Source organism: Bubalus kerabau, chromosome 7, assembly GCF_029407905.1.
Source record: "Bubalus kerabau isolate K-KA32 ecotype Philippines breed swamp buffalo chromosome 7, PCC_UOA_SB_1v2, whole genome shotgun sequence".
NCBI classification, from domain to species: Eukaryota; Metazoa; Chordata; class Mammalia; order Artiodactyla; family Bovidae; genus Bubalus; species Bubalus kerabau.
The window spans coordinates 68,024,645-68,042,702 of NC_073630.1; the positions used below are offsets into that span (position 1 = coordinate 68,024,645).

General features: G+C 37.4%; 1 protein-coding gene across 8 annotated transcripts in view; it reads right to left on the reverse strand.

Moving 5' to 3' along the window:
- Positions 1-2,928: 2,928 nt before the first annotated feature.
- Positions 2,929-18,058, reverse strand: part of LOC129657824 (uncharacterized) — a 238,042-nt gene continuing 222,912 nt past the window's right edge. For 3 of the 8 annotated variants that reach the window (XM_055588452.1, XM_055588454.1, XM_055588451.1), the window contains exon 7: positions 3,189-3,479. In XM_055588452.1, the coding sequence (XP_055444427.1) occupies positions 3,333-3,479 (147 nt within the window). In that variant the 3' untranslated portion in view covers positions 3,189-3,332. Of the gene's footprint in view, positions 3,480-18,058 lie in introns of all 8 variants that reach the window. The other 5 variants (XM_055588462.1, XM_055588458.1, XM_055588453.1 and 2 more) reach the window with 5 other exon arrangements.

Genomic DNA, 18,058 nt, shown 5'->3' on the forward strand with positions numbered 1-18,058 from the left:
TGTGGGAATGATTAGAAAAATTGTAAACAATAGCTTTTTAACATGTTATTAATTGACTTCAAGTTTTTGAAGGTTTCACAAAGATATTTATGAAACTAGTTTGGAGGTGCCTAGGACAGAAATGTCAGTTAATAATCTGAAAGTATTTAAAAACGTTATCAGAGTGTTGACTTAAAAATTAGTCACAACCTGTAAGTAGACTGAAAGCAGAGAGTGTTTTGTTTGGTGTTTTATTTGAAATATTAGAACTTCAAGCCTGGGAGAAGGCATATGAAGTAGCCCCGAAAGACTGCTCCGAGGAAGCAGGAAAGGAATAGGGGTATATAGAAGTTCATAACAAAAAGGGCAGACCAGTCTGAAAAATCAAAGATTATGGTTAGGTATTAAGTAATTTAGCTTTCTTCCCTGCATGGGAAGATGTTAAGAGTCTGGGATTATTGAAGTCATTCCTTTCACATGCATTTCAGCTATCTGGGGCCAGCATCCTGTATTTTTACTGAGGTATTCTCTTTCTTGAATTCCTTTTGTTTTTCCGATTTGTTAAGTATATAGAACTTAAGAGTAGTTGTTGCCTTTTACTTGATATATTTTCCACATAGGACGTAACTGCACATAGTTCCTGGTAGATAAAGGCAAAGTCTTGCTACACCACAGGCCTTTTATAATCAAGCTCACATATGTTCAGGAACAATTAGGACTGTCTCTAAATATGTTTCCATTTAAAAGATTACATAATTAGTTTGTGATAATTCCTACATACGCTGTATCAGCTGAGATACATCTTTATTCTGGAAAACTTAAGTGTCCAAGGTGTCCCTGAAGGATGGTATTTCAGTCTTCAAGGCCAGTTTCTCAGCAAGCCTGTTTCCTCCCATGATTGTGTGTAACACATGTGCCTGTACTTACACATGCACACACTATTGATTTGTCTGTCTCTCCTGGCCAAGAAAGATAAAAAGAGCAGACTCTTCATTACTACATTAAAATACAGAGATAAAACACTGCCAGTATACAGAATACACTGCAGAGGCCAACTTTGGTATAAATTTATTTTTATTATTTATATTAATGTCTACATTTTATTTTCGTCACTGTAGAAAAGATTCAGATCTTTGACACTAATATTACATTTCATAAGGTTACATTTTGCTAGTAATGAATTGGATTCAGCATTAAAATCTTTTTACTCAATTTAAGGTACTTTGTGTATTATAATTCAATTGAGTTAATATATACAGTGTTCCTTTTTCAACTCCTATAAACATTTTCCAGACATTTAGAATACAATGTCCTATGCAGACTAAAGAACTGATTAACATTGCAGATTTCACATTACAATGCTCACTGTAAGGTAATTAAAATAATTTTATTTTCCTGCAGACTGACAAAATGTAAAGAATTAAGGCAAATAAGAAAGTGCCATCTCTTTACTTCTAAAGCTAACTCAAGCCCATAGATGCTTCTAGCCCATATATGCCTCTAGCAAGGTTGGTGTCAACCTTGGGTGACTTTTAAGTCACATATTTAAAGGCTCAGTTACATAATGAAGAGTGAATAAGACTACCCAAAACAAAGCTACTTATGCTTAGAACAAAAACAACACCGTGGATCTAAAAGGTTTTAAAATCCATAAACTGATGTAATTAAATGAGCCTATTTGTTGTAAACTTAGGTTCAGGATATCCTTGCCCATTTTTTTTAAGGAACAATATAAAGAAATATATCCAGATTTTCTATATAGTTTTGTTCTGCTTGGTTCATCGATTTAATTTCTTGCCTAATAAAAAACAAGCATTATAGCTCTGATATTTACTCTCAAAATGCCTCAAGGGAGGGTATATATGTATTAAAGATACCTAATAAACAAAATCACTACAGATTGTGACTGCAGCCATGAAAGTAAAAGACGCTTACTCCTTGGAAGGAAAGTTATGACCAACTAGATAGCATATTCAAAAGCAGAGACTTTACTTTGCCAACAAAGGTCCGTCTAGTCAAGGCTATGGTTTTTCCTGTGGTCATGTATGGATGTGAGAGTTGGACTGTGAAGAAGGCTGAGTGCCGAAGAATTGATGCTTTTGAACTGTGGTGTTGGAGAAGACTCTTGAGAGTCCCTTGGACTGCAAGGAGATCCAACCAGTCCATTCTGAAGGAGATCAGCCCTGGGATTTCTTTGGAAGGAATGATGCTAAAGCTGAAACTCCAGTACTTTGGCCACCTCATGAGAAGAGTTGACTCATTGGAAAAGACTCTGATGCTGGGAGGGATTGGGGGCAGGAGGAGAAGGGGATGACAGAGGATGAGATGGCTGGATGGCATCACTGACTCGATGGACATGAGTCTGAGTGAATTCCGGGAGTTGGTGATGGACAGGGAGGCCTGGTGTGCTGCGATTCATGGGGTCGCAAGAGTCGGACACAACTGAGCGACTGATCTGATCTGATCTGATAGTATCCTAATGCAAAAATGTTAAATGAACTAAAGGGGTATAACAATGTGAAAAACAAATCAGTATACTTTACTTCTATTTCATCAAGCATTTCAGTATTCCTTACATTGCACCTCTGCATTTTAATTCAAACAATATTATTTTATATCTGTTATACTCCAGATATTTCATGATTCACAATGAAGGAAGACCTGCCCTACCCCAGGTCAGTGATTGGTAGGATGGAAATTTAATTGTATATCATAATGATGGTATAAAATCTGTCACATTATTGTCATAGTGCTGTGTGTGCTAAGTTGCTTCAGTCGTGTCTGACTCTTTGGGACTCGATGGACTGAAGCCCACCAGGCTCCTCTGTCTATGGGATTCTCTAAGCAAGAATACTAGAGTGGGTTGCCTATTTCCTTCCATGCAAATAAAAATCAATATGTATACTGACAGGTGGTTAAAGTATTAGTTTAAAAGTTATGAGGAAAACTGACATTGTAGTTATAGTCAGAGGCAACATGGAATATAATAATAAACACATGGCTTAGATTTTGTAAAGCTGTAAAATTGTAAGGTTGGACAAAATTTTCAAGCTCACAAGTTAGTGAGGAGAACATAAAATAGCCACAGTACAATGTGGTAATGCTATATCCAATCCCACACAAGTAAACAAAGCTCTCAAGGGTGTGAAGAGAGATGTAAGATCAATGTTTTGCTAGTTATTGTTGCTGAAAACCTGGATCTTATTCACTGGTGCCAAATAGAAATGTGGAGACAGAGCTTTGGAGTAGAACAGAGAACTTTATTACTTTGCAAGGCAAAGGGGCCACACCAGCCTAAGGTCCTCAAAACTGTGCTCCCCAAAACCCAGAATATAGCAAATGGTCTTACAATGTCAGGGTGGAAATAAGCCTGTAGATAGGGCTGAAGTAATCTTGCATTCTTCTTTCCTTCTGGAGACACTGAGATTTTTAGGGCTGGTGTCAAGTGGTTCCAGATCAGGTTCTGGTGTCCTCCAGGGTATGGTTCCATGACCTTCTTTCTGTAATAAAAGATGCCCACAAAGGAAAGGAGGGTTGGGGAATGTTGTCTTGCAGAAGTAAACATCAGGTGCAATGTACAACTTTAACTAGAGGGCAATCACTATCAGAGTGCAATTAAGTAAGAAAGAGAAGGGGAAAAAAAAATATAGGAGACCAGCTGGATGGGTGGAAAGAATAAGAGCAAACATAATAGGGGTGTCTCAACCAGTTTCTGATACAGCATTATCTCCACCTAATAGGTCTGCCAGAGACTCAAATGAAGGATGTAAAAATAAGTGCATTACATTCAGATTCACATATCTTCTGCCATCAATATTTCCCAAATGAGGCTATCATTTTCCCAGGAATGAAAGTTCAAAATTTGGAGCCTTCTTTGTCTACTTACTCCTTTATTTATATATACAGTCTTGTACAATCTTAATTTATTTGTATTAATGCAGCTTATTAAATGTATGCTATTTTTAATGTATACAAACACAACTATAGTTCATGTTCTCTTAAACAAGTATTCATAGAGTAGTGTGTGTTAGTTGCTTAGTCGTGTCAACTCTTTATGACCCCATGGACTCACTGTAGCCTGCCAGGCTCCTCTGTCCATGGGATTCTCCAGGCAGGAAAACTGGAGTGGGAAGCCATTCCCTTCTCTAGGGGATCTTCCTGACCCAGGCATTGAACCCATGTCTAATTTAGATTCCTAAATTAGTTCATGAAACTTATGCCAGTCCTTTCTTCAGTAAGTTGTATATTTACTTCTAGTTCCTTTACTATTAATAGAGGAAATAAAACAATATGATTGCTTTAGTTTGCTTTACATATTAGAACCCATGGGGCCTGCTTCTTTGTCTTTTTAACTGTGGCATAATAACTCACAGTAAATGTGTACTGTAGTTTATGCAGGCATTTCTTTATTGGCTATTAATTTTTTTAACTGTTCCATAACACAATAAAACAATTATCACCTTTGAACATGCCTTCTAGTGTACATTATCACATTTCCCTAGGGTAAGTATCAAGTTTATTTTCTTGGGCTCCAAAATCACTGTATACAGTGACTACAGTCATAAAATTGAAAGACAGCTGTTCCTTAGAAGAAAAGCTATCACAAACTTAGTGTATTAAAAAGCAGAGACATCACTTTGCTGACAAAAGTCCATACATTCAAAGCTATAGTTCTTCCAGTAGTCATGTGAGAGCTGGACCATAACGAAGGCTGAGCGCCAAAGAATTGATCCTTTCAAACTGTGGTGCTGGAGAAGATTCTCAAAAGTCCCCTGGACAGCGAAATCAAACCAGTCAATCCTAATGAATATTCATTGGAAGGACTGATGCTGAAGCTCCAATACTTTGGCTACCTGATGCAAAGAGCTGCCACTTTGGAAAAGACCTTGATGCTGGGAAAGACTGAAGGCAGGAGAATAAGAGGGCAGAAGAGAACTGATGGTTGGATGCCATCACTGACTCAATGAATGTGAGTTTTAGCAAACTCCGGGAGATGGTAAAGGACAACGAAGCCTGGCGTGCTGTAGTCCATGGCGTCACAAAGAGTCAGACACGACATAGCAACTGAACAACAACAACAAAGTACTGAGGTGTGGCTTGGCTTTTTAAAAACATTAGTAGGTAGTGTGAAGCTGCTCTTCAGACGAACAATTCCAGTTTTAAAATCTTCAGTTCAGTCGCTCAGTCGTGTCTGACTCTTGTGACCCCATGAATCACAGCACACCAGGCCTCCCTGTCCATCACCAACTCCCGGAATTCACTCAGACTCATGTCCATCGAGTCAGTGATGCCATCCAGCCATCTCATCCTCTGTTGTCCCCTTCTCCTCCTGCCACCAATCCCTCCCAGCATCAGAGTCTTTTCCAATGAGTCAGCTCTTCGCATGAGGTGGCCAAAGTACTGCAGTTTCAGCTTCAGCATCATTCTCTCCAAAGAAATCCCAGGGCTGATCTCCTTCAGAATGGACTGGTTGGATCTCCTTGCAGTCCAAGGGACTCTCAAGAATCTTCTCCAACACCACAGTTCAAAAGCATCAATTCTTTGGCACTCAGCCTTCTTCACAGTCCAACTCTCACATCCATACATGACCACAGGAAAAACCATAGCCTTGACTAGACAAACCTTTGTTGGCAAAGTAATGTCTTTGCTTTTGAATATGCTATCTAGGTTGGTCATAACTTTCCTTCCAAGGAGTAAGCGTCTTTTAATTTCATGGCTGCAGTCACCATCTGCAGTGATTTTGGAGCCCCCCAAAATAAAGTCGAACACTGTTTCCACTGTTTCCCCATCTATTTCCCATGAAGTGATGGGACCGGATGCCATAATCTTCGTTTTCTGAATGTTGAGCTTTAAGCCAACTTTTTCACTCTCCACTTTCACTTTCATGAAGAGGCTTTTTAGTTCCTCTTCACTTTCTGCCATAAGGGTGGTGTCATCTGCATATCTGAGGTTACTGATATTTCTCCCGGCAATCTTGATTCCAGTTTGTGTTTCTTCCAGTCCAGCGTTTCTCATGATGTATTCTGCATATAAGTTAAATAACATTCCCTAATACATGATAATGCCAAAATTTTGATTTTTTTTCTTTTTCTTTTTTTTGCTTTTCTTTAATTTTATTTTATTTTTAAACTTTACATAACTGTATTAGTTATTAGTCCCAGTTAGAATAAAAACAACATGTATTATCCAACTAGGAATCTTTAAAAGGAGAAAGAAGGTGCTATTAACAATTTTCCTGGGGTAATAAGCCTAAACAAGGGTGGTTAGGACCAAACTAGTACATACTGTTACCACAGTTAGAACTAAATTTCCAAAATCCCAATCTTATTATTTCAATAACTGCTTAATTCTTTTTCTTTATAAACAGTATGTATAAAGTCCAGATGTTTCATCTAAAATATATAACTTTTCATGATGTGAATTTACCACCTTTGAATTCTAATCGCCTACTTCCTTCTGCTGTTTACTATGAATGACTTAGTCACTGTCGTCCCCAGGTTCTTCTGGCTTGGTTGGGCTCCTGCTGTGTGTCTTCTCTTCCCTGTCTGCCTTCCTGTCATGTCCAGTGTCAGTGCCCTACATTTCCTTAAAGGTCCAGCTTAATTCTACTTCCTTTAAGGAGCTTTTGAAGACTTTCCTATTCAGAATTACTTGCTTATAATGTTGTGCTCTATCGGCTACTACTCTTGCATTTTTATGTCTTCCTCTTCTGCTCTGGGGACAATATACATAGTGATTAAGATAATAGATGCTGGACTGGAATCCTAGATCTGTAATTTGCATGTTGGGCAAGTTACTTAATGATGCTGTCACAGAATCCTCGTGGTAAAATAGGGATAATACTTCCTAACACCTAAGACCTTCGTAGTGGTTAAATAAGTAATACATGTAAAGTACTTAGAAATAAGCACCTTACTGTACACTTGTAAATAATAAGATTTCTCTTAACTTTTGGTTTTCCCTGGAAGTAGGTTATAGCTTTTCTAAAATTCTCTTCAGCTTAGAAAAACAAACGTGCATCTATACCTACTATATCTGAATTATCTCATGGGGCCCCAGAATATGGAGTTGAAAGTTTAATTGGGGAATAGGCTTGGCTCAGGCTGATATATCTGCTACCAAATACTGTGCCCTTAATCTCTGCTTCTTTCCCTCCTCTCTAAAGTGCAAATAATAAAAACACATACCTTGTAAGTTTGCAGTGATAATTAAAATAAGTTTCTAGCATAGTACGTGGCAGTGCTAGTTAAATAAATAATAACTATAGACAATGTACTTTGAACACAGTGACTCTAGACACTGAGGTGAAAGATCTCTTTGTTTACTATCATCAACCAACCAACAAATATATAGGATGTTTAATTATCTACATTAACTAGAATGTAAACTCATCTAAAGGATTCACTGAAATCATTTGTAATGTTATGAAGCAAAATGTAGTGATTTAATAGAAGTTCTTCACATGTTTTCCTCAAAATTCAGTATAATGAGGAAGGAGTTTCCCTCTCAATCATATGAATATTACCAAATATTCACATTCAAAGGAAAACCTAAATCTGAGTGGCACACCAGAAGGCTTCCTGAAGTAACTTAAGATTCCCACAGTATTACAAGAGATTTAAGTAAATTGTGCCCACATTTACTTTTCTGATGTCATATATTTGTGGTATGTGTAGCACTTCTTCAACTTTATATACATAAAAAAGAATGGAATTATGTTTTTGACCCCAAACAGACTTTCATCATAATGAGAAACAAGTTGCATATCACACTGCCATTAAGTGACAACAATGTTTCTTCATAATAAGGGATAAAATTTGACAAATAGCATAATATCAAAGTTAAGTATTTTTTATGTTTTAAAATGAAACAACATGATTTTATAATTACCTTCTACTATGGCGATTCATGGGGTCGCAAAGAGTCGGACATGACTGAGCGACTGAACTGAACTGAACTGACAGAGAATAAAGTTGGTTTTGGTGAATGATTTTCTAAATATTTTTATTTTATATTGGGATTTAGTTGATTAACAATATTGTTAGTTTCAGGTATATAGCAAAGTGATTCAGTTATACATATACATGCTTCTATTATTTTTCAAATTGTCTTCGAATTTAGGTTATTACAGAGTATTGAGCAGAGTTCCATGTACTATCCAGTAGGTCTTTGTTGGTTATCTATTTTAAATATAGCACTGTGTACACATCAACCCAAAACTCCTAATCTTAAGTATCATTCAGTTCAGCCATTCAGTCTTCTCTGACTCTTTAGAACCCCATGGACTGCAGCACGCCAGTTTTCCCTGTCCATCACCAACTCCTGTGCTAGCTCAAACTCATGTCTATTGAGGAGGTGATTCCATCCAACCATCTTATCCTCTGTTGTCCCCTTTCTTCTCCTGCCTTCAGAATTTCCCAGCATCAGGGTCTTTTCCAATGAGTCAGTGCTTCGCATCAGGTGGCGAAAGTATTGGAGTTTCAGCTTCAGCATCAGTACTTCAAATGAATATTCAGGACTGCTTTCCTTTGGGATTGACTGGTAGTATCTCCTTACAGTCCAAGGGACTCTTAAGAGTCTCCTGCAACAACACACTTCAAAAGCATCATTGTTCAGTGCTCAGCTATCTTTATAGTCCAACTCTCACATCCATACATGACTACTGGAAAAATCACAGATTTTACTAGATGGAGCTTTGTTGGCAAAATAATGTCTCTGCTTTTTAATATGCTGACTATATTGGTCATAGTTTTTCTTTCAAGTAGTATCTTTTAATTTCATATTTCACAACACATGGAGATTAAACAACAGGTTTCTAAATAACCAGTAAGTTACTGAAGAATCAGGGCAAATTGGAAGTGGTCAAATAGGAGATGGCAAGAGTGAACATCGACATTTTAGGAATCTTTGAACCCAAATGGACTGGAATGGATGAATTTAACTCAGATGGCCATTATATCTACTACTGTGGGCAAGAATCCCTTAGAAGAAATGGAGTGTGGCCATCATAGTCAACCAAAGAGTCCAAAATGTAGTACTTGGATGCAATCTAAAAAATGACAGAATGATTTCTGTTCACTTCCAAGGTAAACCATTCAATATCACAGTAATCCAAGTCTATGCCCTAAGCAGTAATGCTGAAGAAGCTGAAGTCGAATGATTCTATGAAGACCAACAAAACCTTCTAGATGTAACACCGAAAAAAGATGTCCTCTTCATTACAGGGGACAGGAATGCAAAAGTAGGAAGTCAAGAGCTACCTGGAATAACAGGCAAATTTGGCCCTGAAGTGAAAAATTAAGCAGATCAGGGCTAACAGAGTTCTGCCAAGAGAACACACTTGTCATAGCAAACACCCTATTCCAACAACACAAGAAAAGACTCTACACATGGACATCACCGGATGATCAATACTGATATCAGACTGATTATATTCTTTGGAGCCAAAGATGGAGACGCTCTATACAGTCAGCTAAAACAAGACTGGGTCCTGACTCAGAACTCCTTATTGCCAAATTCAGACTTACATTGAAGAAAGTAGGGAAAACCTCTAGACCATTCAGGTATGTCCTAAATCAAATTCCTTATGATTATACAGTGGAAGTGAGAAATAGATTCAAGGGATTAGATTTGATAGACAGAGTGCCTGAAGAACTCTAGACAGAGGTTAAGAACAATGCGCGAAGGACAGGGATCAAGAAAAAGAAATGCAAAAAGGCAAAATGGTTGTCTGACAAGGCCTTAAAAATAGCTGTGAAAAGAAGAGAAGCAAAAAGCAAAGGGGAAAAGGAAAGATATATCCATTTGAATGCAGAGTTCCTAAGAATAGCAAGGAGAGATAAGAAAGCCTTCCTCAGTGATTAATGCAAACAAATAGAGGAAAACAATAGAATGGGAAAGTCTAGAGATTTCTTCAAACAATGAGAGATACCAAGTGAACATTTCATGCAAAGATGAGCACAATAAAGGACAGAAATGTTATGGACCTAAGAGAAGCAGAATATATTAAGAAGAGGTGACAAGAATATACAGAAGAACTATACAAAAAAGATCTTCATGACCCAGATAACCACAATGGTATTATCACTCAGCTAAAGCCAGACATCCTAGAATGCAAAGTCAAGTGGGCCATAGGAAGCATCACTACAAACAAAGCTAGTGGAGGTGATGGAATTCCAGTTGAGCTATTTCAAATCCTAAAAGATGATGCTGTAAAAGTGCTGCACTCAATATGCCAGCAAATCTGGAAATCTCAGCAGTGGCCACAGGAAAGGAAAAGATCAGTTTTCATTCAATCTGAAAGAAAGACAATGGCAAAGACTGTTCAAACTACCGCACAATTGAACTCATCTCACATGCTAGCAAAGTAATGCTCAAAATTCTCCAATCCAGGATTCAATAGTATGTGAACTTTGAATTTCCAGACATTCAAGCTGGATTTAGAAAGGCAGAAAAACCAGAGGTCAAATATTCAACATCTGTTAGATCATCAAAAAAAGCAGGAGAGTTCCAGAAAAACATCTAATTTTGTTTTATTGACTACGCCAAAGCCTTTGACTGTGTGGATCACAACAAACTGCACAAAACTCTTAAAGAGATGGGAATACCAGACCACCTTACCCGCTTCCTGAGAAATCTGTATGCAGGTCAAGAATCAGCAGTTAGAACTGGGCATGGAACAACACACTGGTTCCATATTGGGAATGCAGTATGTCAAGGCTGTGTTTTGTCACCCTGCTTATTTAACTTATATGCAGAGTACATCAGGCAAAATGCTGGGCTGGATGAAGCACAAGCTGGAATCAAGACTGCTGGGAGAAATATCAATAACCTCAGATATGCAGATGTCACCACCCATTTGGCAGAAAGTGAAGAAAAAAAGAGCCTTTTTAAAAAATTTTTATTTTATTTTTAAACTTTACAATATTGTATAAGTTTTGCCAAACATCGAAATGAATCCACCACAGGTATACCCATGATCCCCATCCTGAGCCCTCCTCCCTCCTCCCTCCCCATACCATCCCTCTGGGTCGTACCAGTGCACCAGCCACAAGCATCCAGTATCATGCATCGAACCTGGACTGGCAACTCATTTCATACATGATATTATATATGTTTCAATGCCATTCTCCCAAATCTCCCCACCCTCTCCCTCTCCCACAGAGTCCATAAGACTGATCTATACATCAGTGTCTCTTTTGCTGTCTCGTACACATGGTTATTGTTACCATCTTTCTAAATTCCATATATACTGTATTGGTGTTTTTCTTTCTGGCTTACTTCACTCTGTATAATAGGCTCCAGTTTCATCCACCTCATTAGAACTGATTCAAATGTATTCTTTTTAATGGCTGAGTAATACTCCATTGTGTATATGTACAACAGCTTTCTTATCCATTCATCTGCTGATGGGCATCTAGGTTGCTTCCATGTCCTGGCTATTATAAACAGTGCTGTGATGAACATTGGGGTACATATGTCTCTTTCCCTTCTGGTTTCCTCAGTGTGTATGCCCAACAGTGGGATTGCTGGGTCATAAGGCAGTTCTATTTCCAGTTTTTTAAGCAATCTCCACACTGTTCTCCATAGTGGCTGTACTAGTTTGCATTCCCACCAACAGTGTAAGAGGGTTCCCTTTTCTCCACACCCTCTCCAGCATTTATTACTTGTAGACTTTTGGATCGCAGCCATTCTGACTGGTGTGAAATGGTACCTCATAGTGGTTTTGATTTGCATTTCTCTGATAATGAGTGATGTTGAGCATCTTTTCATGTGTTTGTTAGCCATCTGTATGTCTTCTTTGGAGAAATGTCTATTTAGTTCTTTGGCCCATTTTTTGATTGGGTCATTTATTTTTCTGGAGTTGAGCTGTAGGAGTTGCTTGTATATTTTTGAGATTAGTTGTTTGTCAGTTGCTTCATTTGCTATTATCTTCTCCCATTCTGAAGGCTGCCTTTTCACCTTGCTAATAGTTTCCTTTGTTGTGCAGAAGCTTTTAAGGTTAATTAGGTCCCATTTGTTTATTTTTGCATTTATTTCCAATATTCTGGGAGGTGGGTCATAGAGGATCCTGCTGTGATGTATGTCGGAGACTGTTTTGCCTATGTTCTCCTCTAGGAGAACATAGTTTTATAGTTTCTGGTCTTACATTGAGATCTTTAATCCATTTTGAGTTTATTTTTGTGTATGGTGTTAGAAAGTGTTCTAGTTTCATTCTTTTACAAGTGGTTGACCAGTTTTCCCAGCACCACTTGTTAAAGAGATTGTCTTTAATCCATTGTATATTCTTGCCTCCTTTGACAAAGATAAGGTGTCCATATGTGCATGGATTTATCTCTGGGCTTTCTATTTTGTTCCATTGATCTATATTTCTGTCTTTGTGCCAGTACCATACTGTCTTGATAACTGTGGCTTTGTAATAGAGCCTGAAGTCAGGTAGGTTGATTCCTCCAGTTCCCTTCTTCTTTCTCAAGATCGCTTTGGCTATTCGAGGTTTTTTGTATTTCCATACAAATTGTGAAATTATTTGTTCTAGCTCTGTGAAGAATAACATTGGTAGCTTGATGGGGATTGCATTGAATCTATAAATTGCTTTGGGTAGTATACTCATTTTCATTATATTGATTCTTCCAATCCATGAACATGGTATATTTCTCCATCTATTAGTGTCCTCTTTGATTTCTTTCACCAGTGTTTTATAGTTTTCTATATATAGATCTTTAGTTTCTTTAGGTAGATATATTCCTAAGTACTTTATTCTTTGTGTTGCAATGGTGAATGGAATTGTTTCCTTGATTTCTCTTTCTGTTTTCTCATTATTAGTGTATAGGAATGCAAGGGATTTCTGGGTGTTGATTTTATATCCTGCAACTTTACTATAGTCATTGATTAGTTCTAGTAATTTTTGGTGGAGTCTTTAGGGTTTTCTATGTAGAGAATCATGTCATCTGCAAACAGTGAGAGTTTTACTTCTTCTTTTCCAATTTGGATTCCTTTTATTTCTTTTTCTGCTCTGATTGCTGTGGCCAAAACTTCCAAAACTATGTTGAATAATAATGGTGAAAGTGGGCACCCTTGTCTTGTTCCTGACTTTAGAGGAAATGCTTTCAATTTTTCACCATTGAGGATAATGTTTGCTGTGGGTTTGTCATACATAGCTTTTATTATGTTGAGGTATGTTCCTTCTACTCCTGCTTTCTGGAGAGTTTTTATCATAAATGGATGTTGAATTTTGTCAAAGGCTTTCTCTGCATCTATTTAGATAATCATATGGCTTTTATTTTTCAATTTGTTAATGTGGTGTATTACATTGATTGATTTGCGGATATTGAAGAATCCTTGCATTCCTGGGATAAAGCCCACTTGGTCATGGTGTATGATCTTTTTAATGTGTTGTGTTTTTAATGTGGATTCTGATTGCTAGAATTTTGTTAAGGATTTTTGCATCTATGTTCATCAGTGATATTGGCCTGTAGTTTTCTTTTTTTGTGGGATCTTTGTCAGGTTTTGGTATTAGGGTGATGGTGGCCTCATAGAATGAGTTTGGAAGTTTACCATCCTCTGCAATTTTCTGGAAGAGTTTGAGCAGGATAGGTGTTAGCTCTTCTCTAAACTTTTGGTAGAATTCAGCTGTGAAGCCGTCTGGACCTGGGCTTTTGTTTGCTGGAAGATTTTTGATTACAGTTTCAATTTCCGTGCTTGTGATGGGTCTGTTAAGATTTTCTATTTCTTCCTGGTCGAGTTTTGGAAAGTTGTACTTTTCTAAGAATTTGTCCATTTCTTCCACGTTGTCCATTTTATTGGCATATAATTGTTGATAGTAGTCTCTTATGATCCTTTGTATTTCTGTGTTGTCTGCTGTGATCTCTCCATTTTCATTTCTAATTTTATTGATTTGATTTTTCTCCCTTTGTTTCTTGATGAGTCTGGCTAATGGTTTGTCAATTTTATTTATCCTTTCAAAGAACCAGCTTTTGGCTTTGTTGGTTTTTGCTATGGTCTCTTTTGTTTCTTTTGCATTTATTTCTGCCCTAATTTTTAAGATTTCTTTCCTTCTACTAACCCTGGAGTTCTTCATTTCTTCCTTTTCTAGTTGCTTTAGGTGTAGGGTTAGGTTATTTATTTGACTTTTTTCTTGTTTCTTGAGGTATGCTTGTATTGCTATGAACTTTCCCCTTAGCACTGCTTTTAAAGTGTCCCATAGGTTTTGGGTTGTTGTGTTTTCATTTTCATTAGTTTCTATGCAAATTTTGATTTCTTTTTTGATTTCTTCTGTGATTTGTTGGTTATTCAGCAGCGTGTTGTTCAGCCTCCATATGTTGGAATTTTTAATAGTTTTTCTCCTGTAATTGAGATCTAATCTTACTGCATTGTGGTCAGAAAAGATGCTTGGAATGATTTCTATTTTTTTGAATTTACCAAGACTAGATTTATGGCCCAGGATGTGATCTATCCTGGAGAAGGTTCCATGTGCGCCTGAGAAAAAGGTGAAATTCATTGTTTTGGGATGAAATGTCCTATAGATACCAATTAGGTCTAACTGGTCTATTGTATCGTTTAAAGTTTGTGTTTTCTTGTTAATTTTCTGTTTAGTTGATCTATCTATAGGTGTTAGTGGGGTATTAAAGTCTCCCACTATTACTGTGTTATTGTTAATTTCTCCTTTCATACTTGTTAGCATTTGTCTTACATACTGCGGTGCTCCCGTGTTGGGTGCATATATATTTATAATTGTTATATCTTCTTCTTGGATTGATCCTTTGATCATTATGTAGTGACCTTCTTTGTCTCTTTTCACAGCCTTTTGTTTAAAGTCTATTTTGTCTGATATAAGTATTGCTACTCCTACTTTCTTTTGGTCCCTATTTGCATGGAAAATCTTTTTCCAGCCCTTCACTTTCAGTCTGTATGTGTCCCCTGTTTTGAGGTGGGTCTCTTGTAGACAACATATGTAGGGGTCTTGTTTTTGTATCCATTCAGCCAGGCTTTGTCTTTTGGTTGGGGCATTCAACCCATTTACGTTTAAGGTAATTGCTGATAAGTATGATCCCGTTGCCATTTACTTTATTGTTTTGGGTTTGATTTTATACACCGTTTTTGTCTTTCCTGTCTAGAGAATATCCTTTAGTATTTGTTGGAGAGCTGGTTTGATGGTGCTGAATTCTCTCAGCTTTTGCTTGTCTGAAAAGCTTTTGATTTCTCCTTCATACTTGAATGAGATCCTTGCTGGGTACAATAATCTGGGCTGTAGGTTATTTTATTTCATCACTTTAAGTATGTCTTGCCATTCCCTCCTGGCTTGAAGAGTTTCTATTGAAAGGTCAGCTGTTATCCTTATGGGAATTCCCTTGTGTGTTATTTGTTGTTTTTCCCTTGCTGCTTTTAATATTTGTTCTTTGTGTTTGATCTTTGTTAATTTGATTAATATGTGTCTTGGGGTGTTTCGCCTTGGGTTTATCCTGTTTGGGACTCTCTGGGTTTCTTGGACTTGGGTGATTATTTTGTTCCCCATTTTAGGGAAGTTTTCAACAATTATCTCTTCAAGTATTTTCTCATGGTCTTTCTTTTTGTCTTCTTCTTCTGGGACCCCTATGATTCGAATGTTGTAGCATTTAATATTGTCCTGGAGGTCTCTGAGATTGTCCTCATTTAATTTGTTTTTCTTTTATCCTCTCTGATTCATTTATTTCTACCATTCTATCTTCTAATTCACTAATCCTATCGTCTGCCTCTGTTACTCTACTATTTGTTGCCTCCAGAGTGTTTTTAATTTCATTTATTGCATTATTCATTATATATTAACTCTCTTTTATTTCTTCTAGGTCCTTGTTAAACCTTTCTTGTATCTTCTCAATCTTTGTCTCCAGGCTATTTATCTGTGATTCCATTTTAATTTCAAGATTTTGGATCAATTTCACTATCATTATTCGGAATTCTTTATCAGGTAGATTCCCTGTCTCTTCCTCTTTTGTTTGGTTTGGTGGGCATTTATCCTGTTCCTTTATCTGCTGGGTATTCCTCTATCTCTTCATCTTGTTTAAATTGCTGAGTTTGGGGTGTCCTTTCTGTATTCTAGCAGTTTGTGGAGTTCTCTTTATTGTGGCATTTCCTCACTCTGTGTGGGTTTGTACAGATGGCTTGTCAAGGTTTCTTGGTTAGGGAAGCTTGTGTCGGTGTTCTGGTGGGTGGAGCTGTATTTCTTCTCTCTGGAGTGCAATGAAATGTCCAGTAATGAGTTATGGGATATCTATGGTTTTGGGGTGACTTTGGGCTGCCTGTTTCTTGGAGCTCAGGGCTGTGTTCCTTGTTGCTGTAGAATTTGCTTGGTATGTCTTGCCCTGAAACTTGTTGGCCCTTGTGTGGTGCTTGGTTTCAGTGCAGGTATGGAGGCATTTGATTAGCTCCTGTCAATTAATGTTCCTTGGAGTCAGGAGTTCCCTGGAGTCAGGGTTTGGACTTAAGCCTCCTGCTTCCAGTTATCGGTCTGATTTTGACAGTAGTTTCAGAGCTTCTCCTTCTATACAGCACCATTGATAAAACATCTACGTTAAAGATGAAAAGTTTCTCTACCGTGAGGGTCACCCAGAGAGGTTCACAGCATTATATGGAAAAGAGAAGAGGGAGGAGGGAGTTAGATGTGACCCGAATGAGATGAGGTGGAATCAATAGAGAGAGTGGGCTGTCCAGTAATCTCTTCCTTATGTGCACTCCACAACTGGACCGCTCAGAGTTGTTCACGGAGTTATACAGAGAAGAGAAGAAGGAGGAAGGTGACAGAGGAGGCCAGGAGGATAAAAGGGGGGAATGAAAAGGAGGGAGACAGACCCAGCCAGTAATCAGTTCCCTGAGTGTTCTCCACTGTCTGGAACACACAGAAATTCACAGAGTTGGGTAGAGTAGAGAGGGGTTAGGGAGGAGACACAGGCGACCTGGTGGAGAGAAAGGAGAGTCCAAAGGGAGAGAGAGCAGTTAAGCCAGTAATCTCGCTCCCTAGTGAAAAATGGGTACTGAAGATTGGGTTCTTAAAGGTACAAAATTGGTAACAAATACATAAAAGCAAAAATTAAAAAACTAGAGTAGAATTTGGAATTTCAAAAATGTGATGTTAAAGAAAAGAAGTAGGAAAAAGGAAGAGAGAAAAAACGAACAAACAAAAACAAACAAGGTCACGAAAACTATAAAGACAATATAGGTACAAAATTGATAAATAATGCCAACAAGCAAAAGTTAAAAATCTAGAGTAGAGTTTGGAATTTCAAAAATACAATGTTAAAAAAAGAAGAAGAAAAAGAAAGAGAGAGAGAGAAAAAAACAAACAAGAACAAACAAAGTCGCATAAATTATAAAGAAAATACAGGTACAAAATTGATAACAAATACCAAAAAGCATAAATTAAAAATCTAGAGTTTGGAATTTCAGATATACAATGTTATTGAAAAGAAGAAGAGAAAGAAACAGAGAAAAAGAAAAAGAAAAAAGAAAAAAGGGTCACAGAAATTATATATATAAAAAAAAACTATAGGTACAAAATTGATAACAAATACCAAAAAGCTAAAAATCTAGAGTAGAGTTTGGAATTTCAAAAATATAATGTTAAAGAAAATAAGGGAAAAAAAAAGGTCAAAAAATTATAAAATATATATATATATGAGTGAAGTAAGCCAGAAAGAAAAACACCAATACAGTATACTAACGCATATATATGGAATTTAGAAAGATGGTAACAATAACCCTGTGTACGAGACAGCAAAAGAGACACTGATGTATAGATCAGTCTTATGGACTCTGTGGGAGAGGGAGAGGGTGGGAAGATTTGGGAGAATGGCATTGAAACATGTAAAATATCATGTATGAAACGAGTTGCCAGTCCAGGTTCGATGCACGATACTGGATGCTTGGGGCTGGTGCACTGGGACAACCCAGAGGGATGGTATGGGGAGGGAGGAGGGAGGAGGGAGGAGGGTTCAGGATGGGGAACACATGTATACCTGCGGCGGATTCATTTTGATATTTGGCAAAACTAATACAATTATGTAAAATTTAAAATTAAAATAAAATAAAAAAATATATATGAAGTTTG